This window comes from Sycon ciliatum, chromosome 8, assembly GCF_964019385.1.
Source record: "Sycon ciliatum chromosome 8, ocSycCili1.1, whole genome shotgun sequence".
Taxonomy (NCBI): Eukaryota; Metazoa; Porifera; class Calcarea; order Leucosolenida; family Sycettidae; genus Sycon; species Sycon ciliatum.
The window spans coordinates 34,003,243-34,025,742 of NC_088650.1; the positions used below are offsets into that span (position 1 = coordinate 34,003,243).

The 22,500-nt window shown below is 47.1% G+C and overlaps 1 protein-coding gene across 3 annotated transcripts in view; it reads right to left on the reverse strand.

Annotated features, from left to right (window-relative positions):
• LOC135822841 (uncharacterized) overlaps window positions 1-22,500 on the reverse strand; it is a 103,917-nt gene that overhangs the window by 41,535 nt on the left and 39,882 nt on the right. The window contains exons 13-16 of one of the 3 annotated variants that reach the window (XM_065335678.1): window positions 16,607-16,703; window positions 12,986-13,065; window positions 9,060-9,291; window positions 7,209-8,305 (exon numbers count right to left, since the gene is read on the reverse strand). The exons of the other annotated variants lie outside the window; for them this stretch is intronic. Of the exons in view, the coding sequence (XP_065191750.1) occupies window positions 8,272-8,305; window positions 9,060-9,291; window positions 12,986-13,065; window positions 16,607-16,703 (443 nt within the window). The 3' untranslated portion in view covers window positions 7,209-8,271. Of the gene's footprint in view, window positions 1-7,208; window positions 8,306-9,059; window positions 9,292-12,985; window positions 13,066-16,606; window positions 16,704-22,500 lie in introns of those variants that run through there. 3 annotated transcript variants of the gene reach the window in all.

The window sequence follows — 22,500 nt, forward strand, 5'->3', positions numbered from 1 at the left end:
TCTCAGACGCGGTGTGTGCACTACGGCTGAGGTGGGTGTGGGAGGTCTGCTAGAGGTTCTCAGTCGCCTAGCTCCAGTGGTGCAGCTGGAGGTGACGGTGGACACAGCACTTAATTAAAGGCTTGCAGGCCCTCCAGGTGTGGGGGTCTCAGCAGTATGCTTTGGGGCAGAGCATTCCATGTCTGCACAGCGCTGGCAGGAAATGCGCGAAGACAGCTGTTTCGGGTGCGTGCTGGCAGGTTAGTCGATAGCTGGTGTGGGTGCGTAGGCTGAGCAGACACGCGGGTGGGCTGTATGTCCTGAGGTCGACGTTGGGCACCAGGGGGGAGGATCTTCTTTAGCGGGCTGTCCGCATCTAGGCAGAATAGCTTGTACAAGTATGCAAGCGAGGCCACTGTCCGCCGCAGAGATAGACTAGGGAGCCAGGAGCCCGATCCGATGATGTGGATGGCTCGTCGCTGGATCTGGTCTAGCTTGGCCAAGTGTGAGGGTGGCGCACCAAGCCAGACCAGGGGACAGTACTCCAGCACAGGTCGGACAAACCCATTGTAGGCTCGGAGTCGGCCAGGGGGCTCTAGGATAGCAGAGGCCTTCCGCAGGAAGCCTAGGCGTTGCTGTGCTCTGGAGCGGATCGTGCGGATGTGCTGCGCATATGTCAGCTGGGAGTCAAAGGTGACGCCCAGGAGCTTCAGGTGGCCTGCCTCGCTGACTGGCGTAGCGTCGAAAGTGGTTCCCGGGAGCTGCCAAGGCTGGCGATGATGTGCGATTTGCATGGCTTGGGTCTTGGAGGGCTCAAACTTGATCTTCCACTCCACGCCCCAGCGAGACAGTGCATCCACACCCTGTTGCATGATAACAGAGCTGCCAGGTATGGACACTCTTGAGGTGATGAAGTTGAAGAGCGTAGTGTCATCGGCATATGCTGCGAGGTCCATTCCAGGAGGGAGATGGTCCTCGGCGTCATTTGTGTACAGGATGAACAGTGTCGGTCCCAGGATGCTGCCCTGGGGGACGCCAGCTCTCACCGGGTAGGGCTGAGATAGCTCCCCACCAACAGCTGCGGTTAGGTTCCGGTTGCTCAAGTAGTCGCGGAGCCAGCCAAGCAGGTGACCAGCTACGCCATAGCACTCTGCCTTGTGGAGCACTCCGGTGTGCGAGACACGGTCAAACGCACCAGCCACATCCACTGCGATCACCCTTACTGCACCACCGCTTGCGGCCACCCTGCCCCACTGCGAATTCAATAGGGTGAGAATATCCTGGGTGCCAAGTCTGCTGCGGAACCCATACTGGCTCTGGGAGAGGATTATTGTTTGACTCAAGGAATTTCCTGAGGGCACGGTTGACGATAGCCTCCATCACCTTGGACAAGATGGTGAGGAGTGAGATAGGTTTGTAGTTGCTCACATCAGATTTCGATTTCTTCTTGTGGACGGGTACAACCATGGCAGTCTTCCATAGGGTAGGCTGGCGTCCTGCCCGAAATGACTTGGCGAACAGTTTCGACACAGGGACTGAAAGTTCCTTGCTGCACTCCTGCAAGACTCGGCCAGGCAGGCCATCTGGTCCTGTGGCTTTTGCAGCGGAGACCTTCCTGAGCTCGCGCTCGACCGCACAAGGTCGGAAGTGCACTGTGTGGAGCTGCGCATCTGAGCGGCGACGAACTGGTGGGAGCGCGTCTGCCTGCAAGTCATCCGTACCCAAACTGCACTTTGACGAGAAGAACTTTCCAAAAGCCTCAGCTTTCGCTGCGCTCTGCCTGACTTCGACACTGTTGGCCTGGGTCAAGGTCGGGATCTACGAGGAACGGCTGCTATGGCCACCAGCACGTTTGATCGTAGTCCACCACTCTCGGCTGGAGAGACCTCCAGCGCTGGTCTTGCGCCTTACTGTCGCAATGTGGGCCATCTTTACTCGATGCAGAGTGGCGACTGCGGCAGTTGCTGCCTCCTTGAAGATTGAAAGAAGTGCAGCCCGATGGCGCCTCCACGCCTGTTGTTTTCTGTCAACACATGCTTGGCATTCAGGAGACCACCAGATTGGGTTGCTGGCTCGCTGCTTCAATACTTTGGATGGTATGAATCGTTTCATTGCCTCTGTGACTTTCCTGGTGAGTTTGTCACATGAGGTGTCAACGTCATCAGTAGCAAGGAAGGACCAGTCTGAGTCGCGCAGGAAGGCGCGTAGGCGGGGCCAGTCGGCTTGCTGGTACCGCCATACTGTGCGCTTGGTCGGACGGTCTGGGGTTGGTGCCACATCAAAATGTGCAACTATCACTGCATGATCGGATTTGCCAAGGGGTGGATGCGGAGGCGTGACGATTCTGCCTGGTAAATCTGGCATCACGAGTTCCAATGTGTTGCGACCACGGGTTGGCTCATGGACGAGCTGCTCAAGACCATACATGTGGCACATGTCCTCTGCATATTCGCCTGCACGTGTCGTTCGACTGCTGTGGAGCCAGTCTTGGTTGTGCACATTAAAGTCACCAGCTAGAATCACAGGCGAATTTCGGCGCGCTGTCGACTCGAGGCCCGCAGATATGGCGTCAAAGATGGCGATGTCCGTGTCTGAGCACGTTCCAGGGCGGTAAACTGCACATATGACCACAGACTGGCCGTTGCACAGCTTGACGCTTAGCCAGATGAGCTCCTGATCAAGCACGTCGATTTTTTCCAGCTCCCGCATAGCGAGGGAAGTCTTAACCCAGACTGCCACACCACCGCCATGGCGAGTCCTGTCACGCCGCAAGGGTGAGTAATAGCCAGGGACCGTCAGCTCTGCTTGCGTAGTACTTTCTGGGGTGAGCTTGGTTTCTGTGATGATGGCGATATCAGGTTGGACTTGGTCTAGGGTGTGCTGGAACTCACCAAGTTTGGATTGCAGCCCGAAGGCATTTGTGAGCAGGAGCGTTAGGCTGGGGGGCATCATTTGATGCAATGCTCCTTCGCACTAGTGAGTTATGGCATTTGTAAGGTGTGTCAACACATCACACGTTTTTCTTTGCACTAGTTTGTACAGGACCAAATGGGGCTTTGTCCACCACAGGTTCAGGATACGTCCCGGTACAGTGTTTGCATTACCTGCTAGTCCAACCGTGGCAACTTATAGGGCTGGATGAATTCAGAAAGGAAAAGTACACTGTACTTTGTATTTCCTGGCACGGACTCCACAGTTCGCTGCACACTTTTGCTGCAAGTTCACATTTCGTTGAACCTGGTACTATACTAGAAGTAGAAACCAGATAATTGATAAATATGGTGGTAAAGACACACCTGGCAATATGGCGGTAAACACACGCCTGCCCACACACGCTCTCTAGGCTGCAAAGTTCTGGCACAGAGCTCTCCTTCTCACCACCACCAACACCATCAGTTCGCGCCTGGCGCCTGGTGCCAGGTGTGGCTTTACCACCATATTTATCAACCATAAGTACAGCTGCAGTGGTGTGTTCAACTTCATTAACCAGATAATTATTTAAAAAAATTCTGCGCAATTTTGTACAGGAAAATGGTATACATGTACTGACACAGAACTACATGATTGTCCATGTACAATGTAGTTCATACAATTTCCCCGACTCAATTTCCCCTACTCAATTTCCCCGACTAAATTTCCCCGCGTGGATTTTCACACACACATTAGTTCTAGTATTACCCGTATTGAAGCTGTTCGCCTTGTTGGTCGGTCACCCGGAGCTCCGTCAACGCGGGCATGGAGCTAATGCGAGCGCGTGGTCGAGGTTGCGCTGACTAGTTGGCGGTGGCTAGCCGAGCTCGACGACTTGTACTACGGCCTCCGTAACGGAGCTGCCACCCAACACCTGCAACGCAACGGCTGCAGAATCTTGGAATGTTCGAGTCTGCCTTGTTCGTTCTGCCAATGTGTCATGCAAGTACTTCTCCCTGAATGTTGGGAACTTTTTGCAAATTGTCTGTACATGTGAAAATGGGTTGCCCATCTTGTCTAGCTTTCCACTACGTGGTTCGCGGCTGTAGTTATTATGGTGGGAGATCTGCGCCAAGCCAATGATGGATTGCTCGGGAGCCTAAACACTCTCCATGACCGACCCGCATGGCGAGATCTATGCATGACGATCTGTGCATCGTGATATTCCGACAGATCCTGAAACAGTTAAACTCAGGAAATAGCACTATTGTTATCACTCAGGCTGCAATATTCATAAATGTCATAGACCTATTCATAAATGGCACTACCCATGGGATACATTGTATATGATATTATTATCATCGTTCTAGCTCAATTTTTTCCCTGTCATAGTCCTGTTTATCATATTCAGCATAAGCGAAGTTGTGAATCATGCTTGCATGGTTGACTCCAACGCGTACATGCAAGTACATTGTAATACTAATAATAATTACCTGTATTCATTCAAGATCATGGCAGTGAATCCTTGTGAATAGGTCTCATCTTGTGCAGCAGTACATGGGATTTTCGGTCTTTGACCACATTGGTGGTGGGTCTGATCTACTCGCCGCTTCAGGAGCTGCATCTGGGTGCGGATCCTTCAGGGTGGTGGCGTTCCTACGGATGCGGAAAACTTGGTCTCTAGCCGAGACTCACGCGAACCAGGAATTTGTTTTTGCCGCATAGTGTATATATTATTTCCTGTATCTATTATTATTATTAACACAATTGACATGACCTACCAACCAAGGAAAGGGCCATGAGAAACGTGAACCCAACACGGCAACAGTGCGGATACAAAGGACGTGACAGACAGGTCGAATAAGGAAAACAGATGTGTGTGAACTCGTACAGACTGCATGCACTGTTGTGCTGATAACTGACAGTCTGTTATGCACAGCCTAGACCAGACCTGTTTTATCTGCAATGTAGCTTCTCCTTTATCTCTCTATCACATAGCCCAGAGATCTACTTTTATCTAGCTTAAACAACAAGAACAGCAACAGCAGCAGCAACAACAACAACAACCACAACACAATCATTATACAATGTACTCACGCTGCATACCCCGGGGCCCTCGCAGCGTGCAACCCTCGTATAATTGTATTTGACTCTGCACCCTCTTGAGTGGACCACATCGAATATATCACAGATTCTGTCAAAAATCAAGCAAATCCTTACGAATTCTCTTCCCCCACTGCTCGTACCTCCCAATCTGGTGCAAGCTTCTATTTTATTCAGCCTATCTTCGCCCAGTTCTGGCACAGAGCTCTCCTTCTCACCACCGCCACCATCAGTTCGCGCCTGGCGCCTGGTCGATGCATGGCTGGCGGTATCCGGCATAGCAGGCTGGTACATCAAGTAGCGCATGGCACATAGATGATGACACAGCAACGACATAGCTCGATTGCGACGTACGTTTCGTCCCCGCTGGACTGATCAGGCAATCTTCTTCTTGGATGTCTTCATACGGAGCTTGACTCGGGAGAATGAAGTTGAAGACACCACTGCAGCTGTACTTATGGTTGATAAATATGGTGGTAAAGACACACCCTGGGGACGAAACGTACGTCGCAATCGAGCTATGTCGTTGCTGTGTCATCATCTATGTGCCACGCGCTACTTGATGTACCAGCCTGCTATGCCGGATACAGCCAGCCATGCATCGACCAGGCGCCAGGCGCGAACTGATGGTGGCGGTGGTGAGAAGGAGAGCTCTGTGCCAGAACTTTGCAGCCTAGAGAGCGTGTGTGGGCAGGCGTGTGTTTACCGCCATATTGCCAGGGTGTGTCTTTACCACCATATTTATCAACCATAAGTACAGCTGCAGTGGTGTCTTCAACTTCATTCTCCCGAGTCAAGCTCCGGATGAAGACATCCAAGAAGAAGATTGCCTGATGAGTCCAGCGGGGACGAAACGTACGTCGCAATCGAGCTATGTTGTTGCCGTGTCATCATCTATGTGCCATGCGCTACTTGATGTACCAGCCTGCTATGCCGGATACCGCCAGCCATGCATCGACCAGGCGCCAGGCGCGAACTGATGGTAGCGGTGGTGAGAAGGAGAGCTCTGTGCCAGAACTGTGCAGCCTAGAGAGCGCGTGTGGGCAGGCGTGTGTTTACCGCCATATTGCCAGGGTGTGTCTTTACCACCATATTTATCAACCATAAGTACAGCTGCAGTGGTGTCTTCAACTTTATCTTCGCCCAGTATTCGATTATGCCGATACGTCTTGGGCTGGATTATCCTCGTCCGCTGCTGCTGCAAACCTTCAAACACATGTACACCACAAGAAATTCTTAATTTAAAATTCTCCTTTGTCAACCTCGCATGCTCTCATCATCCGCTCTTTATAAACTTTATAAACTCGCTCACACAACTCTGTTATCACATACATGTAGACGCAGTGCACACCTGGCTGCTCTTGTCCATTCTATCAAGCTTGAGTTGTGCCCACCTCCTCTCATGTGTTTTAATAGGGCTTGAAAGTGCTACGTCACAGCATAGCAACAATTTCAAAAATTCAAAAACTGGTATGGACATGTGACATGAGACATGCGACATGAGTGGGTTGCTATGCACTCACATACTTAGGCAATAGCAAAGTCACACCTTAGTGGATCCAAAATAGAAATCTGATGTCAACTTACTACTCCCTGGCCGTTTTGACGTCATCACTTTCAAGCCCTATTGGTTCTCGTCTCCAAGAACTAGGGACTCGCTCGTGCTCCCCAAGTGTAACTCATCCACTCTTTTGCGCTCCCCTCTCTTTCTTGCTTTTTCTGTTCGGCTCACTCTGTCCAGAGAAGTTAAGGATATGGTCTCACTCCGCCTGTTCAAGATCCGTGCCGCCCCTTACATGTATTTACTACGGCATAAGTAGCTCATTATCCACATGACCTTTGCGTCTCTGTTGCTTTTCACTGTTTTTATTTGACATTCTCTTTCTTCACTGAGTTGTTGTTGCTGTTGATTTTAATTAATATATGAATTATTTTCGTCGCTCTCGTACTTGGCACTTGCCAACTCTAGGAACTGATCGCCGTGTACTCTTCCCCCCCCCCCTTCATTACGTTAACTGCTTGCCCACTCTGCTTAGCGAAATCCCTTCTCGTACTCTCTTCAAATCCCAGATATCCCTGCTGTTCCACAACTCTGTATGCTCGTGTGGCGACCACCCCTGCCCGTACACTTTTAAAGTAGTCATTCATCCCTGCCCACCCAATTCTTCCTCACTCTTTCTCCTCTCTCACACTATTATCTCTTATTGGCCACTGGCTATCGTGAGAATAAAGTCTTGAAACAACAACAGCATCACCAGCAACACCAACAACAACAGAAGCGGCAGCAGCAGCAGCAGCAGCAGCAGCAGCAGTAGCAGCGGCGGCGACGACGACGACGACTACGACGACGACACAAAGGAAGGGCAGATGGGACAACGCCATGAGTGGTGAGTAGAGAGTCGGTCAGTGAAGTAGAGAATGAGAATGAGAGCTCGGCTGTGAGTCAGTGTGGGCATACATGTATATCTTGCAGTGGGAAGTCATCTGCCACTATCTAGGCGTCTGGTACAAGTAAGGAGATTTGATTACTACAATAAGTTGCTTATAAAAGAAAAACACGAAATATAATATGAAATTGGAGAATGTCGCAAAGGAAAATAATGCATAATAATTAGGCTGAATCATCAAAGGAATTCAATTCTTGTCGTCTGAATAGAGAGAACATTTTATGACGATAGTACTATGCAGGAAACGTCCACAGCCAACATGGATGCATTTCATCCTTCTGCACCCAACCATATTGTCACATCATTGAAACGTCGTCTCCGGGTTTTTAAATTTACAGCCAAACAATAACAATGATAAGCTGGTAACACGGAATCTTTGAGTTGCGAGTTACACTAAGCAATTGTCAGACTGCATTCAATTTCCCTATTTGGAGCTGTCCTGTCGGCTCTGGTGATGACATTTCAACTATAGAGATACCTCACAGGGTAAATATAGAGAACACTTCAAAATACGTTTTCAGAGCCAGCTGCACACGTGCCCATGGTAATCAGTTTCCGGAGAGTGCATCTGGCAGTTAAATGAAAGGCAAAACGTTGTCCTGAGAAGTATGTTCTAAAAAAAGAGAGAATTTCAGATACATTACCAGCATGTTTCTATATTATCTCAAGAGAGAAAAAAGAGGGAAAAAAGGAGAATCTCATATAAACAAAAAACCTGAAAGCTATCCATGGACTCCTAAAATGAAAATGTAATTCCCTGTACATACATCGTTGATTGTGTTCGTGCCTAAGGCATAATAATATATGAATGGTGATGTCAGCTTTGCCAAACTCACACGTTTGTCACGTTGCTGAACTTGGTTTTTCTGCAGGAAAACATAGAATACCACCAACATGAAAACAAAGATCACGCGATCCGCCACAGCCTCTGATCCTGACAATGTTCTTCACCCTATAGGGACCTCAGGCCCCTGCAAGACACTCATAGACAAACCTTTCTAAGTACTCGAAAATTCCATTGCAGCCACATACACATAAGGTCTCCTCAATGTAAACACTCAACCACGGCCTTTTCCCTGCTCATGTCATTAGGAAAAAGTTCACCAAATATTCGGGCGATAGAATAATCCATCTTTAAAAGTGTGAGATTTATAAGCACTGGACTAATCGGGTCGGGCTAAGCAAGGGATTATAACGTACATTGAACACAAAGCGATTCTGCTGATTGCAAAGTCCTGGATTGTCTCAAGGTGTTCTAAGAACAATGAAAGATGCCATTGTCTATAGTTGTCTGCTCCAAGACTGCAACATATCTCACTGCAGGCAGCCGGCGGCACGCTATCTCAAACGTTACATGGTAGGGTACTAGGGAGGTACTAGGGATTACACATTTCTATTTACACATTTCTATTTACACATTTCTATTTACACATTTCAATCAAAAACAATGTTGGAGAATGTATGGGTGCTAGGTCAGATGCAGCTCTGACTTTGTGCTGGATTTCAACTATGAGCATGGGTGCTAGGTCAGATGCAGGTCTGACTTTGTGTCAGATTTCAACTATGAGCCTACAGATTGTCACACTCTCATTCAATATTTCTCTGGAACTACAAACTTACACGAGAATTTTGCGTGCTTCTGTTTCATTGCCTTCATCAATTTCTTCTATTAGTCGTAGCAGATCTTCACATGTGCACTTCTTGCATGCACAGTAGTATTGCAAAATACCACTCAGGTTGGTTATGCTAGGTTTGCCAGGCAATTCGTGGTTCCTGATGTGATTCTCAATAATATCGACATAATTTTTGATTGGGCTACCGACATCTTTTACGATGAGCCTTGCGAGTTTTTCTAGTAGAAAACACAAGAAACATCAGAAACAACAACAACAACAACAACAACAACAACAACAGCAGCAGCAGCAGCAACAGCAGCAGCAGCAGCAGCAGCAGCAGCAGCAGCAGCAGCAGCAGCAACAACAACAACAACAACAACAACAACAACAACAACAACAACAACAACAACAACAACAACAACAACAACAACAACAACAACAACAACAACAACAACAACAACAACAACAACAACAACAACAACAACAATAGCCAATATCAGGTTTTGCTCTTTTGTTTGTCAGTGCTCATTTTAATTTTGTACAGCTGGTGTACGCACCACTTCAGGACTGTGTTCGATTGGGAATAAGACCCAAACGCTGTATAGCGGACTCCTTCAAACCAAACCATTCAATTCAACATCCAGTTTTGCTCTGAAGCTTTTATCATGGTCTCCGCCTCTACCAGTACACAAATGAAGTAACACTTCAAATTTTAATTTTACTCACATAGGGGCGGATGCAGGGCTGTAGCCTGACGGGTGCCAAAATATACAATTGCAGATTTTCATTTATTATTGATCATATTTACACCATCAAATACCATCCTGGAAAAACTTGAAGGGTTTTCGCCCCTGTCACAGGTCATTATCTATTAGCGCACACTCATCGTTTATTATTTAGGGGAAGTGTGCGAGTTTGGTTGGGAATATACGATGAAGAGAGCGTCTCAGCTTCCTCCGACCAACAAAAATTCAACGTAGTACCAAGAAGACTGCAGGTAGTTGAATCCTGATCTTTACTTCCCTATAAACATTTTGGGTTCTGGTCCACTACTGATTCCACGTATTCCCGCCAGGGCACACGCTGACGCGTGCCTCAGCCCGAGTATGCAGCTGCAAAATTTTGTAATTTCACTCACCAGTCGCAGAGTTTCTTCATCTTGGGCTCATCAGCAAGCTACAGATCTCCTCTCTCAAAATCAATCAACTAAATGTCCAGCAGTAGCAATAGAATTGCCTTCATGCCATTTGACAGCTGCCTTGTTGCGCCTGAGTGAGGGTACTGTCCCCGCCTAGAATATTTTTCTTCGGTGCTGAAGTTTTACCCAATGCAGAACAACGATTCAAAATTCTCCAGATTCGTGCATTTCAAGTGAATCCCTTGGGCTCTGCTTTGTATGCGCCGTGCAATGATGACTCATAGGGGAAGTCCCTGTTTGAGAGATACTGATAGATGCAGATCACTACGCACACAATTTGTCAAAAAGTTCAAGCGTATTTGTGTTTCGCTCTTCGGCACTCCGTGAATTCACGTCGCGCTATATCAAACGACTATCAATGGAAAGCTGATTTTCTCAGCTTTCCAAATAGCTATCATTTGCCATGATCGGACAAAGGACACCAGTGTTACGATAATTTGAACACTGGTGTATATGCACTGTACAAATGCATTCACTCTCAGGACGAGTGCACTCGTCCTGGGGAATACAGCGTACATTGTTTGGACGCATTAACTCGTCCTCGTTCCTAAAACGGTTGAATCTTGAACCTCGGAGGTGCTTCCGAAAACCTTGTCAGGGGCCGTCCGTAAATAGGGACCTTTCGCACCACACGTACGGATACGAAACGAATGCTGATTTGTTGCTGTTCGAGGATTCGTCAGAGTCCCTTATGAGATCTCATCGTCACAAATGGAAGCCTCTTCATTCGTGGATCGCCCTGAATCCATCAGGTACACATATTTTCCTTGATTCCATGATCCATGAACGTGTGCGTGTAAACACGCGTACGCCAAGCTGTCGGCCGTATTCGTAGTTGTCATGGAAAATAGCATGACGACTAGCAAAGCCTGAATCTGTTTTCAGCGAAACGAGGACGAACCGAATCGCACTCGATTCTCACCAGACGCGAAAGGTCCCTATTGTCGATCTTTTTCACAACGAGAAAAAGTCTCGTTTATGGGTGGGTGGATTAAGGACAGTTTCGTTAAGAAAATTATTGATAGCTGAAACATCAATCCATTCTAGTTGTCAAGTCAATATACTTTTCGTTGAAGGGGGTGGGTGGGTAGGGATGGGTCATAACTAAACTTTTCGTTCCATGAAAATTATCGGCAATGCGGATGGCCCCTTAGGGGCCGTCCGTAAATGTCGATAGTTTTTACAATCCGTGAAATTTTCGTACCTGGGTGGTGGGTGCAGCCGAAATTCAAAGTAAATAAAATATCGAAGACACGCGGACCTGGCGCCCAGTACTGCGTGTGCGTGGGTCTGCGTGCGTCGAACCACACGTACACGTAGATTGTTGTCTCCAAAAAATGTAGTGGAGATCGAAACTCTTGAAGCAAAAGAAAGAGGGAAGTTTGTCAGATATTATTCACAAGTATAATTATTGCACAATTATTCGAAGTATCACAATACCTGATTAATCCGGGTCAAGTCCAGCTCTTATTTGAACTCCACATCGAAGAATTGCTACATCGCCAATGGTTGGAACAGTTCCCATGTGGAGCGTGGCCTAACGAAAATGGCACGGCAGACTACTTTGTTTGGTACAGCTGCCAAAAAGATAAGTTTTTCAAAGAGTTTGACAGCCCTGGTGAAGACGACGATGGCTACTACGCCGTCATCGAGGCCTTGTGGACTGTTGAAACGTCCAATAATCGATCTGCGTTTTTCACCAAAGCACAGAAGCAGTGGATGGAGACGTTTTCCGCAGACCCGCAGGCAAGGTCGGAGATCATCCAAAAGGCCACATGTGTCATCAATATTTTATTCCGTAAAAAGTAGGGGGGTGGGCGGTGGGTCCTGGTTACTTTGTAAAATTCACGGATTGAAAAAACTATCGATATTTACGGATGGCCCCTTAGCCACATCGCACATTTTTCCTGCCGATTCTTATATTTAGGGTTATCTAAGCTTCTATTAATCCTTTCCATGCCAGTATGGTTTCCTGTGTTGGCCACGCATTTGTTCAGGCGCTGAGCTCACCTGTTCAAAGCTGCAAGCGCAGCTCAGAACGAAATTTATTCCTATTTCACTGTACCTTGATGGATTTTCACGATCCTTGGCTTATTGGAAAGATCTGAACCACGGGAAGCCATGTCAGGGACTCACAGCAAGACAGGCATACCAGGGCCACTTCCATCCCTCTCCAAGTTCCCCTACCATGCCTGAAAATAACAAAACGACTGCCTCTCGTTTTTTCTTTCGTCTTCTTGCTCATAGTGAACGGATTTTCACGATTCAAACTGTGTTGGAAAGCTGAGATTTAAATGCATTTGGCGAAGCTTAGTCCGCGCTCGCTGTCTCTAGGGGAAATCCCCTAGCCCGCACGAAGTCGGGAACAAAAACATTAAATCGATCGCCAAAAAGTGAAATTTGCGTATTCTGCCCGTTCTATTTGTTGCCGCTCAGTCATACCTTGTCGGCTCGCGAAGAACTTTATATCCCTGGAAAGCTGAGCTCAAGACCTTTCCAGCGGTGTCTCAACCTTTGCAATCCGAGATATTGTGCCGGAGTTATAACAGTTTGTACACTCGTCTATAGCGCGCGACACACATATACTGTACAGTGTACATTGTACAGTGTAGGCAGAACTCGTTAACGCGTCCATGGCCAATCAGCTCATCCAAAAAAACGCGTATACGCGTTCATGGCATGGAAAGGTTTAACAACAATAAAGTATAAGCATGTATAAGCACATCACTCACCAATATTGAAATTGCTCATGTGTTTTTGAAGTTTGACTGCAAATTCGAAAATATCATCAATTTCGCATAGCCGCAATTTCCTACACAGCAATTCAAACAAAATGCAACACATGTTCAATATTACAGCAAGAAGGTGATCAATCACTACACTCTTCACTACCATCATAAGAACTCAAGAGATGTACAGTAAAAGCTGGTGTAAGCGACCTCTGTCTTTAGCGACCACCTGCTCATAACGACCGTTTTTCCATACACGGACAGTTCTATACAGAAACTGCACCGGATACAGCGACCAACTGTGTTGCGCGACCTGCAACGGACTTCTTGTGTACCAAGTGCCATATTGGAACTGCACACAGCGACCAAAACTAACCAAAAGTGCCATCTTGGCTGGCAGAGTTGACTGCAACAGGGTTGATGTGCGCTCTGAAGCAAGTGGATGCAGTCAACTGAAGTGACAAGTGACAGTGCAGAATGCGCTGCATGCACTCCAGGGAGGTGTGCTTTGCCTGCACGAGAATATTCTATGCTCCACACCTGTCAATATGAGTACATGGAAGTAAAATCATGCACATGTATGCATAATCTGATATACCGCGAATGTATGGGACCTGGTTCTAAAGACCACCTGGCTTTAACCTTTTGCGCCCTGGTGCTAAATCCCCTGATTCCTGCCACCGGCCGCCCTGCCATACGCAATAGTCCCAGTATGCATTTGAAAATTATCTAATTTCACTCACCAGTTTCGTAATTATTTCTTTTTGGTCGCATTGGAAAGCTACAGATGTTCTCTCTCTGAATATCGCCACTAGACACCCGGCAGGAGCAACAGAATCGCCATCAAGCCTGTTCAGAGCTGCCCGATTGCGCCTGAGCAAGATTCTGTACCCACCTCCACAAATTTTATCGTTTCTCAATTTTTACTCAACGTAGAACGATGATTCAAAGTCCTGCAGATTCATGAAGCTCAAGCGATTCATTTGATCTCTACTTCGCATGCACTGTGCAGCGATGAGTCACTGGGAAAGTCCCCGTTTGAGGCACGCCGACGCACTTTGAAGCGCTCTGCGTACAAATTTTCGAAACAATTTCAAGCGTATCCGTGTTTAGTTCTTCAATACACAGTGATTCCGCGCTATATCAAACGACATACCACTGGAAAGCTTATTCTCTCACCTTTCCAATGAGCCATCATTCGCGACAATCGGATAAAGGACAAAGGAGTTACGACAATTTGAACAGTGATGTATATGCACTGTGCAAGTATGCACTTTTACTTGACGCACCTATGCGGCATCAGGAAATCAGGGTATGACGTTTTGACGCACATGTGCGGCATCAGTCCGGAAAGGGTTAACATTTTTGCTTGCACCGTGGTACCGTGGGGTCACCGTGGGGTCACCATGGGGTGATGGGGTGGTGGGGTCACCGTGGGGTCACCATGGGGTCACCGTGGAGTCACCGTGGGGTCACCGTGGGGTGGTGGGGTCACCGGGGGTGGTGGGGTCACCGTGGGGTGGTGGGGTCACCGTGGGGTGGTGGGGTCACCGTGGGGTGGTGGGGTCACCGTGGGGTCACCGTGGGGTGGTGGGGTCACCGTGGGGTGGTGGGGTCACCGTGGGGTGATCCCTTACACCAGGTTTTACTGTAGTCATGAAACAGTTTTCGCGCATTCTCTTCGGAACACAAGACACACGACAAGCGAGCCCACGGTGCGGTGTGTGATATGAGGGAGTGCATGGGGTAGATGCCGGCCGGGCTACTCGCATGACTTCTGTATCTATGCTTTTCTACTGCATCTGGCGTAACTATTACCTTGTGACTATCTTTCCTGTACAGATGGTGTAGCTCCATTTCCTACGTGACATGACTGCAGTACCTGTGACAGTTCTCAGCGTATCCATACTTTTAATGTGTATTTCGATTATCACTTTCTATCTATGCTGATGTTTCTTTGGTGAAATTTGGATCTTAACACCTAGAGAACCAAGTGAGCGCTCGTCAGTGTGCCATCTATTTCTCAGTATAAAATTGGCGCTCATTTCTTTTCAAGTCATTCAACAGATCAACCTCCTTTAATGAGGTCTCAATGACCAAAACAGCTGTTGAAAGGATTATTTTTCCGTACTCGGCAAACACCTCTCGTTGTATATGCAAAGTGTGTGTGGTCGGCCACAGAGTGATATGGTGTTGGTAAAGTAATTTTAGGCAGAATTGTCAACGGCCGAGTGCTGCTGCTCATCTTCTTCTAGGTTTTCATTAGATCTACAAAATAATTTTTTTAAGAAAGCTCCACGTTACTATGGTTAAGTATCTTGGCAATAGACCCTTTGCACAATAACGGTCACGTGATGCGAGACGGGGCATCCTCTTCGATTTTTGTGCAGAGTATCAGTTGTTGAGCATGGTGAAACACTGTATTTTTCCATTTTGGAGATGGAGGAGAGAGTGTCGAGTGGTTTGCCATGAATGGCTGTGGCACCCGTGGACGAACTGTCAAATGAAGAATGGCCTGTGAAAGAACTCAACAGTTTTCTGCTGAATGAGGGTGTGCATCTGTCTGGAAAAAGAAGGAGTTGTTGGAGCGGTAAGTTTTCCGCTTTCGGTGGATATTTCGAAATTTCTTTTTCTGTTCTCTACCTCTCCTCTGTCGATGTACAGAGCACTTTTGATGCTCCTCGAACTGAAAAGGAAGAAGGTACCACTTCCTCGAGCGTACGATCATCAGGCCCAGCATTTCATGCGTCCGAGTGGACGAGTGATGAACCTCTGTTTCCCAGAGTGAGTGCCACTACCATGCTTTCTCATTTCCAATGCAGGGGCAAGTCGCCGACGACAGTGAAGACGAAGCTGATGGAGTAGTACTAGTGAATAAGCCCGTGGATAGTGTCCATGAGTTTTACTTTGGTAGCTATGTGCATAATGTGAAAGTCTGTCACATCGGGCACACAGCCACATAACAGCTCGAACTCAGAGGACTTTCTCCGCACACCTGAGCGATGAGGCTGCGTCTCTCTGCACTTCAACATCAGCAGCTTGAGTAGCGCCAGCAAGCATTTGATCTTCCTTGGATGGTGAAAACAGGGATGGGTCATGCCTTTTTCTCAAGCTCCAGAGTCTCTTGGCAGGGCGTTGCGTGTCTTGGCAAAAGCAAGGATGAAAGTCCTCATTGACAAAGTGTACCGAGCACAACAATGTGAACGATGTCACAGCAAACTGCGGCCCTCTTCTTGCCAGATAGCCACGATTCAAGAGTGTGGAATGCCAGCATCACTAGGGAGCACATGGAATGACAAGTGGGTTTCTTAGACTAGTGATGACGGTTGCTGCAAACAAGAACCCAACAGTGGTCCTCGGAAAGCATTTCAGAACTTCTTCCTTCAGAACTAAAAAAACGTCAAGTGGAAAAGGCTGGGAAGTACATGCATGAACATCGCGTCAGGACCATGAAAACACAGTAAACCTGATCACGTCCTGCAGCAAACCATGCATGCTGGCTGCATGCCAAGTGTGCAGCGCGTACACAGCATGCCCCGTCTCGACTCCTCTGACTTCTTGTGGAAAGGGTCTATCTCAAAAGAAGCTGGTCACCATAAAATAGAATACACCAAACCAACTCACTCAAAATCACTGGTGCCGTTTGGTGAGCTTTTGGCTTGTGGCCTGGCAATAGCCTCAGCGTCTTCCGTAGCAGTTTTCTTGCCATTGTACTGTCGAGCTGTACAAAGGCACATTTTCACAATGCAAAGAAAGAATACAAGGACTCAGATGGTGAGACAAAGAAGTATTAAATCGGAAACATTAAAACGGTGGGGCGCAAGTTAGAGTCCACCAACTAAACTAGGTTTTTAACAGTCAGTCGGGCACAAGGTAGCAGCAGACTGACAAGGAGACAGACTGACAAGGAGACAGACTGACTGACTGACTGACTGACTGACTGACTGACTGACTGACTGACTGACTGACTGACTGACTGACTGACTGACTGACTGACTGAGACATTCCACAGCAAGAGCTTGAGTACTGCTCAATAGTGCTAACCAACGGCCTTCCAACTTCCAACTTGCAACTTGCAACTTCCAACTTCCAACTTCCAACTTGCAGGGCTCAAGCATATTGGTGATTATTCCAAAGAGGGGAGGTAAGTGCCTTGAAACCGAACGCAAGCTACATTCCCACGAGCTAACTTGAACACATCTGACTGTTGCAGTACTGTCTGCTTCAGAACACAGGCTTCAGCGTGAACATTCCACAAATACTTTGTCTTGTGAAACTCTGAACATTGGCCGAAGAGAATGAAAAATAACTTCATGTACATCTTGATTCCACCGTTGCCATTCGACAGTAATGACAGCCATCATGCAAACACTTTAGCCATACACTGCCAGCTAGTTTTCACAGGTCCAGCCTGGCCAACTTCAATTTTCCTGTAGTATGGGATTCCCCCTCCCCCCCCCCCCCCCCTCTGGTAGTAGTAGTAGAATTTATTATTTTACTAGGGAACTCCCAACAGGCGTTGCCTTTTTACTGGGAACCCTAGGAGGTGGCCTGGAGGTGGCCTGGAGATGGCCTGGAGGTGGCCTGGAGGTGGCCTGGAGGTGGTCTGGAGATGGCCTGGAGGTGGCCTGGAGGTGGCCTGGAGGTGACCTGTCCATAGTCCTGTAGTGTAGGGGTAACCATGACCAAGCTATGTAAGCACATTTGGCCGTGCATAGGGACACAGTAGCAGTCGCACCACCCACTGCACCACCCACTGCACCACCACCCTACATACATGGTTAGCATACTCACCACAATAATATGCTGAGTGCTGAGTAGGGAGGTTTCCAATTCTGGTCGGGACACAGGGCCGGGAAAAATCAATAGAATCGGGAGACCTTCCGCCTAGTAGTGAGATTCGGCACCTCTGCAGGTCTATCGTCTCCTATAACCAAGTCACGTTGCATGAGCGTAAACTTGATCAGCTAAGTCCACTTCTGTATTTCTACACCTCAGGTGCATTACCAAAGAAGCCAAATTCTAAAACTCGGATGTTGAGCCAATAATAAATGGAGAAAGGAAAAGGAAATAATTTTATGGATACAAGTTGAGAGTAACTGTCCACCACTGTAACTATAATTATAGTATATAGTAGGGGTGAAACAATTATACCGAGTACTCGAGTACTCGCTCGGTGTTTTCAAAAATAATCGTTCTCGCAATAAATCAGAGTACTCGTTCATACATGGTACATGCATTTACTATAGAAATCTGCAGTTTCAGGGCAGCAGTCGGCAGATGGTGATGTGCAGACTGTGTGGTGAACATTTGTTTACGAGTAGAGAGAGCCCAAATGACCCACCAACCAATATACCCGAGAACAATGACTGCTACTCGGTTCAATCAGGTTTGTATCATGATAGTTTAAAGCCATTGGTGTGCAATTTTTAGGAGATGAAAAATACTCGAATACTCGAATATTCTATCGGAGAAAATCAGAGTGCTCGAACTCGAGATCTCAGTGCCAACTTTCACCCCTAGTATATAGGATATCTATATACTACAAATATTACACAGCAATGAATCAAACAAGTCTCATTCCGCTGTAACTCCGAGTTCGTGTCAAAACACTTCATCAGACAGCATAAAGCAGCCTAGGGACTTTAGACAACTGTCTACTATATACTATAATTATACGGTCAGCAAGTATAGTATCTACTTGGTCCGACTTATTAAAATGTGCGTTTCGCTTCGAACATCAACCAAACAAATTCAAATAATCTCAGGACGGAATAAACTTTCCAGCTATCTAACACCATCATTCAGTTGTCAAATTGTGATGTTGAAGAAGAAATGGCTCCAACTCCAAAGGAGGCAGCGGCTCAGGATCCTAGTCGACTCGAGCATTTCGCGTCCAAATTTTGTCGTCAGAGGACTCCTGTTGCTTCTCGCGCAACACAGAGAAGGCCTGGTGCTGAAATCAACACCCCGCTGCGATGGGGGATTGTCACGGAGTACCAGAACCTCCTGGGCGATCGTTCTCGAGTGCCTCCTGGCGGATTGAAATCGCTGCAATCGCTGTTTCCTTGGCAGAATTTCAGCAAACGCGTCATCCAGAAACTCGTGCAGAAAGCACCAGCATCGCTCCGTCCAGTTTGCTGATCTCTCTCGCAGTCGTTCACGATGTGGCGGCCGAGGAATCAAGATCACAGAAGAGATCGTCGAGAAGTTGAACGAAATAAATAATCGGCCTTGAGGTCGACTTTCAGGCGACAACCTGGCTGGAAAACTGAAGCGCAGAAGGGGTGAATTATCCGGCGGTAACGGTGCGGAGTCCTCGGATCCGCGCACGGAGCCACGATCGCGATGCGTCACAAGATCGCCAGTCTCCGGGGCCAGTGGATTCGTGAAACAGGCAGGGAAGAGCAGCTTAGAGCACGCATGGTCTGACTGCATGACATGTCGACACAAATCAGACTCAGGACGCGCGCGGTCACGTTGGTCAGAAGTGATTTTTTATGCGTGGTGGTTTACTTGTTCGCCTCATTTGAAGGTGTCGTGGGAGCTTCGGGCTAAAACACCTACAGCCACCATTCTGGTAGTCGCACTGCACGAGGAGGAGGCGAAGTCGATCGTGGAAATCGGGCCTATGGAGTGAAAAAATCAAAGAAGCGCAGTATACCTTGGAGGAGATGAAAAAAATGGCGACGTTTTTGCAGCTTGACGCACTTGCAGATGCGCCCTGAGACACCAGCGGCGATGAAAACTAGAAGGTCAGGCCAAGAAACGACACAGTAGTTATCTATCTACCGCCTCTTGGTTGATTTTTTAGTAGAGGTGCTCCTTTGTATATATGCTTGAGTTTTGAAGTGAAGCGCACATTTTAATAAGTCGGACCAAGTAGTTACAGTGGTGGACAGTTACTCTCAACTTGTATCCATAAGCCAAATTCTAGTCACAATTTCTGGAACAATAACGGAACGGAAGACCGGGCCATTGCATGGTCTAACCACATTTTGACAACGCAAAGCAACAACAGTTTCCTCTGAGACAAAAATGCGATAATACTCATAAAAAGGACACACTTCAGGCTCATTACAAACATCTTGAAAGTTTTTGTCTTCACAAGTATACTTTCAAGCCTTCTCATCAGGTGAAGTACAGGCAAGGGAAAAGGAATAGGAACAGTGGATTAAATACAGTAAGAAGGTGGTAAAACAGCGCAAAAAGAAAGAAAGAAAGAAAGAAGATAGCTAAAGTAAACAGCGAAAATTGCAATAATGACACAAAGGTGCAAATGCAAGAAAACTCAATAAGCGCGACATGTAGTGCGACAACAAGAGACAACCACTGGACATACATGTAACTAACGAGGTTTTGACGACCTACCTAACAGCCTAAGTGTGAATTTGATTTGTTTCTGCTTGCAAAGGTTGGGTTTCCTTGTGTGGATGTATACAGCTTCCAAAACATTCACATAACATTCACGGATGTGTCCACCGCACATGCTGATTGTTCTGATGTTAGTTCTGATAAGTATGAGTCGTCCATTGCTAGTCATTTGTTTGAGCATCCTGATTGTCGTGCTGTGTATTCGGATGATTGTTTTTCGATTGTGTCACGTGTACGCAGTGCTAGATTGCTGAATGTTTTGGAAGCTGTATACATCCACACAAGGAAACCCAACCTTTGCAAGCAGAAACAAATCAAATTCACACTTAGGCTGTTAGGTAGGTCGTCAAAACCTCGTTAGTTACATGTATGTCCAGTGGTTGTCTCTTGTTGTCGCACTACATGTCGCGCTTATTGAGTTTTCTCGCATTTGCACCTTTGTGTCATTATTGCAATTTTCGCTGTTTACTTTAGCTATCTTCTTTCTTTCTTTCTTTCTTTTTGCGCTGTTTTACCACCTTCTTACTGTATTTAATCCACTGTTCCTATTCCTTTTCCCTTGCCTGTACTTCACCTGATGAGAAGGCTTGAAAGTATACTTGTGAAGACAAAAACTTTCAAGATGTTTGTAATGAGCCTGAAGTGTGTCCTTTTTATGAGTATTGTCAAAGCAACAACCTCCGAACTTAGGGTTGGTACACATAAGCAATATCGGCGCCGCAAGACATCGGCGGTGAGCCGGCTCCCGATCCGTTGCGCATACGGTTCGAGTACCAAATCTACTAGTTCAAGGTCTTTCGGTGATGGCCACTCGGTGCTACCTTTTACTGGAGATTATGAAACTACTTCTACACCTTTTAATGCAGTCTAGTTAGCGGTGGTGTCGAAATTATGCGTGCAAATGTTGATGAAGTCACACGAACTTGTCTATGTATCCTTTATATTTTTATTCCCGTAGCTATGCAGAAGACGTTACTTCAGTAACGTCTGGCGCTAGCCAGGGTCCACACAGCTTTAATTTGGTATTTGTGTGTTTGTGTGTTTGTTTGTGTCACGACTGGCGCTCTCACGAATCTGACGGCAAAAAAAGCATAGGGATGTTATAAATTTTTCAATTATCCTATTTTTTTTTTCAGGCATATCCTGGGATTCGAACCCGCACTATCGCCCTACATGCATTCCCCCATAAACTTCGCATTCATACCCATTCTTCCAAGTTGCTTCACGTTATGATCTTGCGTTTGAAAGCCCTATTTGAATATTGCGGGCAGCTGTATGTGGCCAGCTGTGTTTGATGGTACGGTACAGGAGACGGTGTCGCATTACCCTCGATCGTACCTGTCCCGTACCTATCCCTACCGTACCGTACCATCAAAGACGGCTGGCCACAATGCATATTCAAATAGGGCTTTCAAATGCAAGATCATAATGTGAAGCAACTTGGAAGAATTAGTATGTATGCGAAGTGTATCGGGGGATGCATGCAGGGCGCGATAGTGCGGGTTCGAATCCCAGGTTATGTCTTTAAAAAAAGGAATTTTTTAAAGAATTTATAACATCCCTATGCTTTTTTTTGTCTAGGTCATCAAGGCAAAAAAGCATAGCGTAGGGCCCTGAGCTTCCAAGCTCTCTCGTTTATTCCAATAGTATTTGTCTCATAAGTCGCACAACAGTCAAGCAGATCATCCGAGAAGGACGGGTTGGTATGCTCACGTAATTTGCCACCTTAAAACGACTAGAAGAATGGCGAACGGACCTCTCATTGGCGCAAACGGTTCACAAACCACTTTTGGTCAAAATTGTATGGGATCGGCGCCGGGGCAGATCGCAAGAGTTGGGCACAGTCCAACTTTGCCGGCGGTCCCTTGCGATATTTTGCCGTGTGGTTTTGTTACGACTGCACTGGTTCACATAATCGCAATGCGCCGGGAGAGGTTACAAGAGGCCCACTCCCGATGACTCCCGGCGCGTACCGGCGATATGTGAACCAACCCTTACACACCGCTCAATTGTATCAAGTGTTGTTTTGTTACCATGGCAACGTCATAGTTAGCCTGTACTGTCCAATGGTCTCATCGTCTAGTCATACTAAGCCATCATTTCATGGTGTCTGGTCATGGACGTTGTGTTAGCTTGATGGCGCT